Source organism: Hordeum vulgare, chromosome 6H (genome assembly GCF_904849725.1).
Source record: "Hordeum vulgare subsp. vulgare chromosome 6H, MorexV3_pseudomolecules_assembly, whole genome shotgun sequence".
Lineage (NCBI taxonomy): Eukaryota > Viridiplantae > Streptophyta > Magnoliopsida > Poales > Poaceae > Hordeum > Hordeum vulgare.
Window position 1 is genome coordinate 275,429,720 of NC_058523.1, and position 13,805 is coordinate 275,443,524.

Genomic DNA, 13,805 nt, shown 5'->3' on the forward strand with positions numbered 1-13,805 from the left:
GAGACGTTCCTATCGATTATGAAGTCGTCTTCGTCAATCTCAAGATGATGTGCCGATCTTAAAAGGTGTTCATAAAGGTATGGTTTGCGTGTTTGTTTTTATTGTATGTAAGCAACTTCGATGGTATTGTGGTCATTCAATACAAATAATACACAGGAAGGTGGTTCTGTGCACAGCATATGGCACCACCAACTTCATTTTAGATTTTCTGGTGATTTATATGCCAAGTCATCTTTGACTTGTCAACATGATGCCATGTTAGCAAAAACAGTAACCAGTCTTCATGGGGGCGTAATTTAACCAGTATTAAAAGTTGAAGGTGTGCCATAACCGGTTTTCAGTTCAGGGTTGAATCTTAAACCATATGGTAGGTTTAGAGTTGAGAAATGGACTTCTCTCATGCATATATCATGGAATTAGGCATTAACAGCAGTCTCATCAATCTAGATCCAGAATACCCCAATTTGAGACAACAGTTTAACGGGCATTACCCTTTACATGTCCTACTGTTCCGGTGTTCAGTTCTGAATTTCAATTCCCTAGTTCTGAATTACAGTTCCCTGTTTCTGTGCATTGATCTACAACTATATATACATGTGTGTAGACTAAATGTTACAGATATGTACAGCAGCAGCAATACTTTTGATGAATCGTAGTATTAGTGGGCCTAAGAACCACCCAGTCTCTCATCTGGCATTCCACCCACTTGGTTGAATGGTTCGGTCAGATCTATCCTCCATCCAAGAATGATCAGCAAGCCAGATCAAAGGACCATCCAGATATAATATGAATCTCAAGTATTATCCATCATTACCATCAGTCTGACTCAAGTTTCTTAAATCGCCTTTCCCACTCCCTGACTTCATATTCCTGATCCAATAGATCCTTTTCGGTTGTGTAGACAATCTCCCCTGGTGTAATCACCTTCCGCTGAGCCATGTCGCGTGCACTGAGCAACTGAAAAGCCAGAATCACTAGCTAAATTTATGCCAATTAACAAAAAACAAGTGTAAGTTGCTAGAAATCAATAAAGGCAACCTAGCGAGGTAATTTGATGACAAGATGACAACCAACTCAGATTGATAATACTAACTAACAATGAAGCACGCTACAAGAATATATACGCAATATTATCATGCTTTCAATGTATTTTCATTTTATACCAACAATAGCCACTCATTGCTGGAGCCTGTAGCTGTTGAAAGAGATGATCAGGTTGCAAAATAATTATATTTGCTGTTATAAGTTTAGCTTGTCAAAAGAGGCACTCTTTTAGAACTTTATGATGCATGGGAACCTGGGAGTAAACAATCAACGTCATTCAAATTTCGGCCTATCAGGTTCAAAGTGAAATGCTACAGAATATACCCGGCTTTCTTCAAACATGTCATTTGTGTGTAAACAGCAACCCACACAGATCTTGTTGAGCTAAAGTTTGCTGGACTTTAGAAATTTTCAGTTAAGTAAAACAGAAAGCTATACACCTTTAAGGCTCAATCTGCAGTTGCTGAACTGTGCTGTATTATGATTATACTATAATCTGCTGTGAAAATTTAGGCACGAAAGTAGGCAAAAATGATCAAACAATGGTGGGGCAAACGGGATTGTGAGAACCCACCGCAATGTCAAACGCAGCCTAATCGTTCTTACCTTTCTTCTGAGAGAAGGTTCTGGCGACAAAAGTTCCTGGGCTCTCTCTTCTCTAGCCTTGTTCCTCCTTGCAATGTCATTGTTGGTCTTGCGTAGCAGCAACCATCTAAATAATGGTATTGCAAAAAAGGAGCCAGCATATATCTACAAATGGTCACATGTTTTAAGAATGATCAGTAATCATTAATAATATTCATCGGTAAGTCATTAATAACATTCATCGTATGTTTAACACATAATTTAGAAATCAACAGTTTGCTACATACACATACAGAAGTCAAAAATGCCATTCAGAAAAGAGAAAGGGCTCGTGATTTCTTTCAGCCATACGCCTTGTAAAATGAGTAATGAAGCGTGTGTTTGGTAGCTGGTATCACCCTGACATGGCTATTCTCCTCTTAGACATGCTGAGAGTATTATTTGGTGGCTTGTATTTGTTGAGGCATGCTGAGTGAAGAGTTTGTTTGGCAGGGTGTATCTCTTGGACTTTGTACACAACTCTAGTAAGATTTTAGCACGAAACAAATATATCAGAAATATTTGAACAAAGTCTCACAAGATCTTGACAAGAAAAGCATATTGCGGAACAATCTATGTTGCCCAAACTAGGATTCAGATTCGTCAAAATTGAATTCTCTGCAAATTCTTACATAGTGTAAAATTCATATCAAAAGTTCTGAGATGTATAGCAACTAAATTAAAGATTGCCAGCTGTTTCATTTCTAATGCGATTCATTTCTAATGCAACTAAATTAAAGATTGCCAGCTGTTTCTGTAAATATTCAAATGAACATTGAACATCATATTCTCCAAAGCAATGCCTATATAATGTCCTCACTCCTCCCCAATTAACTAAAGTTATTGTCCGCTCTCCCTCCCACCTGCTCCCGCTCCGCGCGCCTGACCTAGCCACCACCAGCCTCGCCGCCGTCGACTCCCCGACGGTACCCCTCTCAAGCCCCCCCCCCCTCCCTCCCCCATGGCGTCCTCCAGCCAGCGCCGCTCGGCCCGCTGGCTGCACTCCGACAGCGATGGCTCCAGCGCACACTCCTACCGCGACGTCGCCGCCTCCACCTCCCCTGCTACAGGCCCGCCGCTTCGTCCGGGCGGGCCGCCATGGCTGCCACCACGTGGGTCCCGGACACTGCACGTCTTGGCCCCCGCTCGGAGATACACCATAAGGGCAGACCCGTCCGCGATACCGTCATAGACCAGGACGGATTCCAGCAGCCCCGGCGTAGGAATCGACACCGCCGTCCTCAACCTGCTCCTGCGTCGGCTTCTCCACGGATGTCATGCTCCCCCTCCCCTGAAGCTGTCGCGGGACTCTGCTTTCGCTGCCTTGAACCCGAACACCCCATCCGCGACTGCACCAACGAGGTCCTCTGCCGGCGCTGTCTCGTCTCTGGCCACAGCTCCAGGCAATGCGACTGCCCCCCCCCCCCACCGCGAGGCACAGCCGCAGCCACCCCGCACCGATGAGCGGCCGCGCTTCTGCGCGCGCGGGCCCCTGCATCGCCCGCCCGCCCTGTGGCTAATGCCGCCGCCCAGCCGCCTCTGCCTTTCTTTTACCCATGTGATATTATCTACACGTCGGATGTCCGGCCAATGCCAGCCACTTACTCCACAACAACCATTGTCACACCCTCTGTTTGACTCTCCTTATTAAATTAACTTATCTCTCCTTATTAAATTAACTTATCTCAAAAATTAGGGCCAATTAAAAAAAAATATGACTGATTGTGATGCTTGATGTGATTGCTCCTTGCTTGTTTGCTTGTGTTTAAATCCAAATGTTGCTGCTACTCTCCAGACTCACTTCCTTGACCCAAACCTTTGCCTAATGATCATGCCATGTGAATAGGACCATATACTATTTTTACCAAAAAGCTTTTATTTAATTTAAGCTTTCAAAAACCCCTGAGTTGGGATTTGTGCTACAAGTCCTCAAATTAGGGAAGTTGTTTTGCACCAAATATTTAATTTAAATCCCATTATCAAAGAAACTTCCCTAAACCACAAGATTGTTATTTTAGAAGTTATTTTAATATTTTATTTAATGCCCTTCTCTGAGGCCAGAAATGGTCCCTTATGAAGGAAAGTTATTCTATTGCCTTCAAAATATTTGAGAAAATTTAGGAAAACTCTGTGGACATATATATTCCATATATATGAGTTTCAAAACATGGTCATAGTTCAAAATATTGGGCAAAACCCTTCAAAACCCTTCCTGACTATTTGAAGCTTTTGAATATTTCTATAGGAAATATTCTCAATAAAATCCCAGTAAAATCCTAGCATGTCACACATGTCATATGTGATGATCATGCCAAGTTTCATCTAAATCCAAGTTGAATTGGTTCAGCAGAATATTCCAAAACCCTATCTGTCCAGATCCAAATTTGAGCAACTCTACATTGCCAAATGTCTCCAACTGTGCTCAAATTTGATACATGTTTTGACACTCCAATAATGCATCCACACCAAGTGGTGCATCAAGGAGAATAGAAGAACTTGTCCCAAACCCCTCAAAACTTTCTCTGTTGATTTCTAACTTTGGAAAACTTTACATTATAAAGTTTCTCCAATTGATCCCAAACTTTTTGGGCATGTTCTAATGCTCAAATAATGCCACAAAACCAAATTGTGGATTTGTTGGAATTGATTTGCATGGTTATATATGCAGAAAGCCATTTCTGCCCATTTCATGGGTTTTTCAAGTCTACATTGGAAACTTTCTCCACCAAATCCCAAATTTGGTGTCCAAGCTTATTTTCACCTGCTATGTGATCCTGTTAAGTTTCATAGCAAATGGAGGCCATTTTCTAGCCCTAGCATCCATCAAACACCTTCTGTCCATTTACCAAAATTGCTACTTTGGCCCCTTCCACTAATCTCCTTGAGCTTAGAATTTTACCACAGCTCTCTCTAATTTAGGACAGTAAAAACCTATTCCCAGCCCTCTCAGCCATTTGAAGATTTTGGCTGTCCGATCAAGAATCTAGATCATCTTGGCCGTCTAATCTTAAGTTTCTCGCTAACTGGGCTGCTGTCCTAAGTGGATGCTACTCCACTAGAAATCCAGTAACCTTGCCATGGCCACTGGACAATTATTGGAGGGTGACTCCATGTATCTACCTCTCATTTTTACCTTGGCAGCACTATTTTACCCCTCTTGCTATACTTCTGCTTGAGCTAATGCCCCCACCTCTTTCCAGAGAGCCTCGGCATGCTAATGCATCATTCCAAACCAAAATATGGCATGCCCATGTAGGAAATATGAGCAGCCCATCTGAAACTTGATTTCTGGCAGAAATGTAGCCTTGAACTACAACTGCTAGCTAAACTCATCCCCCTAAGCTGAAAATTGGCAGTCTTGTAGTCCTTCCATGAATAAGACTGCTAGACAAGGTCTCACCTCAATTTCCTCTCAAGTGCAAACACTTTTTGCTAACCCCAAGTTTGCTGTTGCAAACTTAAGCAGAGCTGAAACCCTGCCTAATCTGCTCCATTCAAGTTCAAACTTCACCAGTGCTCTCCTGCATGCATGCCCTGGGTTAAAGACATCTTTGACGGGTCGTAAGGCCAATGTAGGCATGAGTGCCCGTGGAGACCACACCACTGGCATGCAGAAACGGTGCTCTGCACCTCGGCCTCTTGCTGCAGCTCGGGTCCAGCAAGGGCAACGTGTTCCAGAGCGCCGCAGAGCATCCTTTGACCCCTCCACGACGCCAGCAAGACTCCAAGCTGCCCAGGCCGCGTGTGCCGGCCATGCCAGAGTGCACCTGATGCGGACCGAGCTTCCTCTCGTTCCTCCCTCGCTTATCTCCTCGCCCCCCCAGCCCTCTCTTGCCCTCTCTCATTCCCTCCTCCCTCTGTGCACCTCCTGGACCAGCCCATAGCTCCTCCCGAGCCTCTATCCACCCCCCACGACCGGCATGGCTGCCGCCATGGCCGCAAGTGCCGCGCGTCTCCCCGAGCTTCCCCTTCGCCCCCTCTCCTCCTCCAACCACGGAGAGATGCCCAGGATGACCTTGCAGCCTCCCCGCTCTCCCTTCCTCTAGGTGGCTGGGTGCGCCGCCTCCACGACCGTCGTCGTCGGTCTCCACCGCGGCCAAGGGCCCCTCTCCCCGGCGCTCCTCTGCAGGGGTTGATCCTCTGGTTGGGTGCGGGGCTCCTCCCTAAGCACTCCGGTGGCCGAGGCGTCACCGGAACTGACCCGAGCCACCAGGGCAAGCACCGGCGCTGCCTTGTCCTGCCTCCCCTGTCGCTCCCAGCTCGAGCGGGAGGTTGGAGACAGACCCGACGGGTGGGTCCCGCCTGTAAGCGACCCGGTGGCTGGGCCCAGCCGGCGGCCGGGCCCAGCCTCTTTTAGTGGATGCGGGTTCGGTGCACTGCGCCACCCCGCGGCGAAAGCGCATTTGCAGAGTGCGCCATCGACGTGGCCTGCTGTGCGCACGGCTGGGTCAGCTAGGCCGGCCCAGGCCGTTATCTTGTGCCCAGTGCGCAAGTTAGCCCAACTTTGGTGAGGCCCTTTTCCCCTTTTCTTTTATTAGTAAAGATCCCAAAATTCATAATTAATTCATTTTGGCTCCAAATCTAATGATTCAAGTTTCTGTAGGTTTCTAAAATCATGGCCTATCCAGATCTGTGCATTGCACATTTTTCCAAGAGTATTTTCTGTAGTATTATTATTCAGATGCAAATCTGAGTATTTAAAACTCCACCCTTGAAAATTCTTGCAGCCTCCAAACCAACTTCAGATGGAGTGATTCCAATTTTCAGAGACTCTAAGAATCATGCACTAATTTCCTAGCTTAGGTGAACATTTTTCTCTGCAACCTATCTGTTGCACCAAATTGCTATTTATTCCATGTTATTAAATCCCTAGAATATTCATACCAACTCCAAATCCAGTGAAACCACTACGTAAATGTTTCTAAATTCATGCTCTGTTAAATGAGTGCCTCCACTCATTTTTAGCAGAATGTTTTCTGTAGACTTATTAAAGGAGCACCTATTCCTCCTTTCCTCCACTCAAAAATCTCTAATGATCCAAATCTCCTAGAACAAGCTTCAGGTATTTTTCTTATGACCGGAGAGGTCCAAGAAAAATAAAATTTCTATTTTTAGAGCACTTTTGTTTCTGCTGTTGTGTGGCTTACTGTGGTTGTTTCCGACGATAGTTGACGGAATAGATGGCGTACTCTGAGTTGGACCGGAAGCCCTCGAAGACCCCGGGGACCTATTAGAGCAAGGCAAGCAGCCCTTTGACCATGTCTGAGAAAATGTTTTATGCATGACCTGTTGATTACTTTATTCCGATGCATATAGTCATGATTAATCGGTACACCCCGGTATGGTGTTACCGATGGCTCCTCTGGAGCACTTGCATTTGAGCATGACCTTACCATCTACGAGGGTCACGCTGATAAAAGTTGACAAGTACTCCCTCCGTTCCAAAATATAAGACCTTTTAGGGATTTCACTAGAAGACTACATACGGAGCAAAATGAGTGAATCTATACTCTAAAATATGTCTATGTACATCCGTATGTAGTTTATAGTGCAATCTCTAAAAGGTCTTATATTTAGGAACGGAGGGAGTAGATAGTAGTGCTACGCATAGGGTGAGCATATGCATGGTGATGGTAACACTAAGGTGAATACAAAGACTTTTACGAAAAACCCATCGGTTGCCACTAATGCCCGAGGGTGATGGCGTTGAGTTGGATGACCACTTGAGAAAGAAGTGGTGTACCAGAAAGGTTTTGTGCGAGTGGTTTCGGAAGGGGATTAGATTTAAGATTTATCGACCGTCCCAACCTTACATGTGCGACCACGATACCCCTTTATGGGACAGGGTTGTGTTGATTACTCTGGTCATGCTAGCAAGGAGCCCGCATTACTAGTGGCGGGAGTGACATGGTCACTCTCGTGACAGGGTCGTGCCAGGTAGGACGACTATGTCGTTTTTACGTGTTCCGGGCACACCGTTGGTCCCTGCATCGATGATACGGTCTAGAGTTGGTGCTCATAAGACGTACATCATGTGGGTTGGGTACCAATCGAGTGGACTCTTTGTCTCGTATCGTCAGGGGAAAGGCATTGATCGGGTACTTACCTCGGGTATGTTATATACCGCGAGTCGTGGATGACACGGAAGTTTCCTGGATCTCGTGGGTACAGCGTACAACCTCTGCAGAGTGTCAAACTATTCGAATAGCCGTGTCCACAGTCAAGGACAGTTGGGTGTGCTGCTTAGACTACGTCCAGTCGTTTCCGCATAAACCAAGTGTGCGTGTGTATAAAGGTGTTACAAGAGAAAGTGAATACTTGGGTCAAGTTTGGTGACTTGACCTGGAGGATGAACATGCGATGTTCAGTCCTCGGAATATTTATGTTGATATCTGTAACCTGTTCTTATGGTTACTATTTACTTATTGATGCATGACTATCTAAATACATGGCCATGTTTTTGCATTTATAAAACCTGCTTTCCGCAAAGGCTACATTATACTACATATTGCACTCAAATACATAATCCGCATCATGGGTTGTTTGCGAGTACATTCAAAGTACTCATTGGCTTGTCATTGGTTTTTTTTTACCAGGTAAGAAAGAATAGGAGACGGTGAAGAGTACCTTGGTGACGTTCCTGCGAGCTAGGACGCTTCCCAGTCAGAATGCTTGTAGGTTAAGGCTGATGGCATGGGTTCACGCATGCGGCCAATATTTCCGCTATTGGTCAAGTTTGTTGTATTGGCCTCCAAGGTCCTATTTATGTAAGACTTGACCGCAAGATCATTATTTGTATCAGACGGTATGTATGGATGTAAGACTCTTGTTATTCAGTTTTTGTGTGTTCGGTGAGCATTGATCTCTGGGATCACTGAGCATGTTCATTTGGCGATCTCGACTCGTAAGTCGGGGTCCCTACAGCCATATTCTCACTACCACTATATATAGCTTTCTCCTACGGTCCTACCTCAAGATAAAGTCGACCATTCACTTGAGCTATCCCTAGAACACATATTTCTCTCGCTCACATCCTCATACACCAAATCCAAGATCCCAGAGGCATTTGAGAATATTTGTGAGAAATGCTCCAATCAAGTGATAGATCCACTCCTTCCCCTTCTATTGACCAAAGGAATTCGTGATTTGAGCAAGTCTTGAGCTTTTCCCCATCGTTCTTGTTACTCTTGGAGGTTGGCGACTCCTAGGCGGTGGGAGTTCTTTAGTGAGGAATCAACCATTGTGATTATCCCGGGAAGTTTGTGAGGGTTTGGAGACCACCCCAAGGTCTACCACTAGTGATTGAGAAACGCCTTCGTGGGGTTGTTTCAAGGAGAGAATAGGGTGAGCCTTCGTGGCGTTGGTGTGGCTTCGTGATAACATCCACCTCTTTAAACGGTGGCGTAGCTTCCCTCCAAGGAAGTGAACATCGGCATACATCCTCGTCCCTCGGAGTTGCAGTTATTCCTAACCCTAACTCCCTACTTGTGGTTACTTGTCTCTTGCACTTACTTGTACTACTTGTTGCTTTGATAATCTACTTTGCACCGTTACCACCTTAGCAATTATTAGGATCACTTTCATATTCCGCAATATTGCCTAAAATCGATATGTAACATATAAAATTTGGAATGGTACCTATTCACACACCACATACCCCCTCTAGGTCCATCTAGATCCTTTCACCGACGAGCAGTGAGCACTGACTGTGGCTGGAACCATGGACTCGATTGTGGTTGGCCTGGCGCCTGCTCGGGTAGGATGTGCACTGTGTCGTCTACAAACGCCACTCTTTATTACTTCCTGTGCCACGCGGAGAAGCGATCGACGTCCTCGACCTGTCCGCAGTCGGGTCTAGTGGTTGTCCCTTGCATCCCGGTGGTGAACGTGGGTAACACCACCAACGAAGCCTGGGCTCAAGTCGACCAGCCCTAGCTGGCTTCTCGATGTCACGGTTTTGTGCGGAGACTATCTTCCCGGCACGATGAGGAGCCTCATGTGCAGATTATCTTAGTCAAGGACATCCACACGAACGACTTCATGTTCCATCACACCTACCAAGGTACCCCGCGCTGGTGCATGCTCAACTCGAGGAGCAGAAACTTCATGAACCAGAAGAAGCTCCTCGCCGGGCAACTCCATCGTGTTCCTGCATAGGGAGGGTAGCAAGGTCCACCACCCACATTGGCATCCTACACGCCAAGCGAGTGTTCTGCAACGAGGACCACTAGAGTGACCTGATATGGGGCAATGCCAGCTCCGATGGAGGTGGCCCGTGGTGCCGCTGACATGGTTGCACCATGCCACCGAAATCATGCCACCGTCGAAGGCGCAAACCAGCGTCACGTCATTGTCTGACGACAGGGCTCTATTTCTAGGATGCACCATGTCATCGAGATCAGGCCACCACCGAAGGCACAAACGAGTGTCGTGTCGTTGTCTGACCACGGGGCTCTATTTCTGCAGGCATTTGCCCTGTGCCGTCAGATGGCGCATGAAAGGTCCTATGCTTCGGACATCCCTCTGACAAAGTTCTCTCTACACGAGAGTATCTCGTTTTGGCTCAGCGGGAGCGGTGTGGCTGACTAGAATTCTCCGACTTAAAGTCACCTGACTTGGGGGTGGCTGAGATGCGGGACCCACAAGCTGGCCAACATGTCAGCTACACAAAGTCAGGTTACTTTCTGGAGGAGCTCCATATTTGGGAGAGAGCTAGTGAGACGTGGCGGCAAGGGAGGGGGCGGCGGGGAGGGAGAGATGTTGCCCGATGGGATGGGCCACGCTAGTGTGGGGAACTGGGTGAGTTGCTTGGGTTTTGTGGTGGTCATGGGTGTTAGAGTACTATATATGTAGCCATGTAATCTTTCGTATTTACCCTATTGTATAAGGGGTTTTCTGCATATTACACACCTATACATGTATATATATTGGCCTATGGCCTCCTGAAAATACAAGTTGCATATTCCTAACATGGTATCAGAGCTAAGGTCTTGAGTTCAAGTCCTGGCTTTCACAATTTATTTACAAAATTGCTAGTAGCCCCCCTTTGTGTCCACGTAGAGACCTCTTGAGTCATATGTGAGTTTCACGCGCCGTCGCTCTCTTCCGGTTGCACGTGTTGACTTGTCTTCCCCGTCACACGTGAAAGGAGGTGTTACAATATATGTGGATTGCACTAGTCCTTTCCATCAGTTCGGACTTTTGGTTGCGTTGGCTAGTGCATGAAGCTTAACATGGTATCAGAGCTTAGGTTTTTTAGCACTCGTAACTCGTGCTTGATCCTCTTCTCGCGTTGCCATGTTCTTCTTGCCAGTCGTTGTTGTTTCGTTGTTGTCACAGTTTCTCTCTCAACTACATCGGTCAGAGCGGCTACCCCGACCCATCCGCCTTGTCCTGATCCGATTCGAGTAGTCCGCCTTGAGCACTCCAGGTCGAGCCGGCAGTGTGTTGCTCCAGATCGAGCCGGTGATCGAAGGACTCCTTCGTCCGTTTCCCCATCAAGCTGCTGCAGGACGCCGCTGCTTGGATTGGGACGGACTCGTGCGCTGCTGACTCGCACATCCTCCGGCCTCCGCAACCGTCTAGCCGTTGTCCGCCTCCGCCACAGTCTAGCCGCCGTCCGACCGATGTCCGCCAACGTCCAGCTGCCGCTGAGATCTGTGCGTGGCCGTCCATCAGTGCATGGCCGCTGAGATCGGTCTAGGGTTGCATCGTCCGTTGACCTGGGCATAACTGCTTTGGGTTGCGTTGGTGCTGGCCTGCATCGGCTGTTGTGCACACACGTGACGTGGTGCTATACTACTGCTATACTACTTCTGGTGCATCGGCTGCTGTGCACACACGTGACGTGGTGCTATACTACTTCTGGTGGATCATCATCGGTCGATTGTCTTCCAAAAAAAAGGAATGTTTTCATCGGGTCCGCATGTCCCAAGCTGCCTGATGACTCCTAACGGTGTTTTGATCACTACTCCCATCTCGCACATGCGCCGTTTCTCGGCGCTTGATGCTCGTTCGCTTGTCGCGTCGTCCCCTTTGGCGTCTTCCACGGGATGTGTCAGTAGCTCTTCTGCGGCTCTTCCTGCGAGCTCCGCATATGTTGATTGTCGCTCTGCACCGACCCCTCTCGCGACTTTCCCGGTGTATGTCGCTCTTCCCCGACGCCTCTCGTGACTTTCACTGGTAGTACTGGTGCATATGACTCCATCAACCGTGCTTCGCACATGCATCTTCCCTTGGCACTTGTCTGCATACGGCCTCGTCTTCACCACCTGCCCTTGCAGACAATACTGGTCATGCTACATCGCCACACTTCACGGCTTCCACCGGTGGAGGTGGCCGCTTCTCTACCGGTGCCACTACATCGCCTACTTTAGCTGTGTACTTCACCGAGGAGGAGATTGCACGACTTCGCTCCCTGCTGATTGCCTCCGACTCTCGGTTGTCGGGTCTTCACGGCTTCCACCGGTGGAGGTGGCCGCTTCTCTACCGGTGCCACTACATCGCCTACTTTAGTTGTGTACTTCACCGAGGAGGAGATTGCACGACTTCGCTCCTTGCTGATTGCCTCCGACTCTCGGTTGTCGGGTGCATCTACATCGACATCTTCAGTTGCGCCTATGACTGAGCAGGAGATTGTGCGATTTCGATGCCTGATAGATCCAGCTTCTGGTTCTTCCTTGACAGGTTCTGTTGGTTCTGCTACGAACTATTCTGGCATTGTGCGACCACCTTCTACACAAGTAGTGGAAGGTGGACGAGATGGGCTTGGCTTGCACGGCTCTAACATGCTACCAAACAACTGAACTCTTCTATCAGTGGGAATATCTTACTCATAAAACTTACCAAACACACCCAAAAGGATTGGCAACAATCCATTTATAAAGAAATAAGTTCAGTTATACCTGAAGCAAGGGAAATAACTGCGCAGCAAATGAGATTAGCCCACCAGGTGTCATTGTCATTTGCCTTCACAGTTAATATTAATTTAGCAGAAGAAAATTCAATTAAACAAAATGATACTTTGAAGGAAGAATTATAATTCGTACTTCAGTAAGTTTCCCAGAATTATGACGCCAAAAAGATTGAGTCCTCCCAAACCAGCAACCATTGCCCTCTCTAATGCATTTGCTTTACTGTAAAATAACCAGGTTAGAACAGGAAAACAGCAGCAAGGCCACAGGACATAGTTCAGATTTCAAGATTGACAATTCAGAACTCATGAGTGATAACAAATACCCTCTAGTGTGTCAAACTAAAACACAAACAATTGTTATCTCTAGGTCTGGAGTCCAATGCAGTTCATTGTGTAATGTGAGACATCATTCCAAGGTAAACTTTGCAATACAAATATGCTAATTATACAAGTTCAGGGTGAAATAACTAGAATTTAATTCAGAGAATAATGCTTCAAATGGCTAACAGTGAATAGCAACCTGAATTCCCATGGTTTCTCTTCCATAAACTTTTCAATGCCACTCAACATTGTAGACCATCTTGTACCAACATATTCCCTACTCCCACCTCCTTTCGAGGAAGTAGTGTGTTGCAGCGATGGGAATCGATAAAGAATGTTTCCCTACATAAAAGAATGATTATATTTTTAAGCATATTTAGCATTTCATAGTATGATCAATTCAAGCAACTAGTGTTTAAGTAATTGTTTTTAAGGCATCCCTAAAGCGTCATAGGGCACTCTCCGACGACATGGCGTCGAGCTCGCCTTAGGCACTGAGCTATTTGAAGCGTCCACCTAGGCACGTAGAGCAGCACCTTCAACCAGATTGAACGCCAACCGGCATGGGAAATTCTGGGATCACACGCACTAGTAATGGGAGGGGAGAGAGAGAACCGAGTAAGTCCACAGTGCACGCTTGAGAAGGAGAGCTCTCTCTCCTCTCCGGGCCATTGGCAGTGGTCGGTGACTCGAGTGAAGATCATCCGTCCACGTCTCCGATTTGTGTCGTCTTCCTTACTGCAGGGCATCGTAGGGTCATAACCATGTCAAGAGCTTCAACAAGTGACACCCGTACCATGAAAACAAAGGTGAACCATCTCATTTACGTGTGTCAACTCGCTACTTTCAAGGATGGTATCTGTTGGGCTGTGGTGTGTGTGTGTGTGCGCTATGGCCCAAA

At 46.9% G+C, this 13,805-nt stretch overlaps 1 protein-coding gene across 7 annotated transcripts in view; it reads right to left on the reverse strand.

Annotated features, from left to right (window-relative positions):
* Positions 1–416: 416 nt before the first annotated feature.
* Positions 417–13,805, reverse strand: part of LOC123401318 (uncharacterized protein At5g03900, chloroplastic) — a 44,078-nt gene continuing 30,689 nt past the window's right edge. For 2 of the 7 annotated variants that reach the window (XM_045095097.1, XM_045095096.1), the window contains exons 9-13: positions 13,104–13,246; positions 12,717–12,803; positions 12,573–12,636; positions 1,651–1,794; positions 417–978 (exon numbers count right to left, since the gene is read on the reverse strand). In XM_045095097.1, the coding sequence (XP_044951032.1) occupies positions 817–978; positions 1,651–1,794; positions 12,573–12,636; positions 12,717–12,803; positions 13,104–13,246 (600 nt within the window). In that variant the 3' untranslated portion in view covers positions 417–816. Of the gene's footprint in view, positions 979–1,650; positions 1,795–1,844; positions 2,151–12,572; positions 12,637–12,716; positions 12,804–13,103; positions 13,247–13,805 lie in introns of those variants that run through there. The other 5 variants (XM_045095099.1, XM_045095098.1, XM_045095101.1 and 2 more) reach the window with 4 other exon arrangements.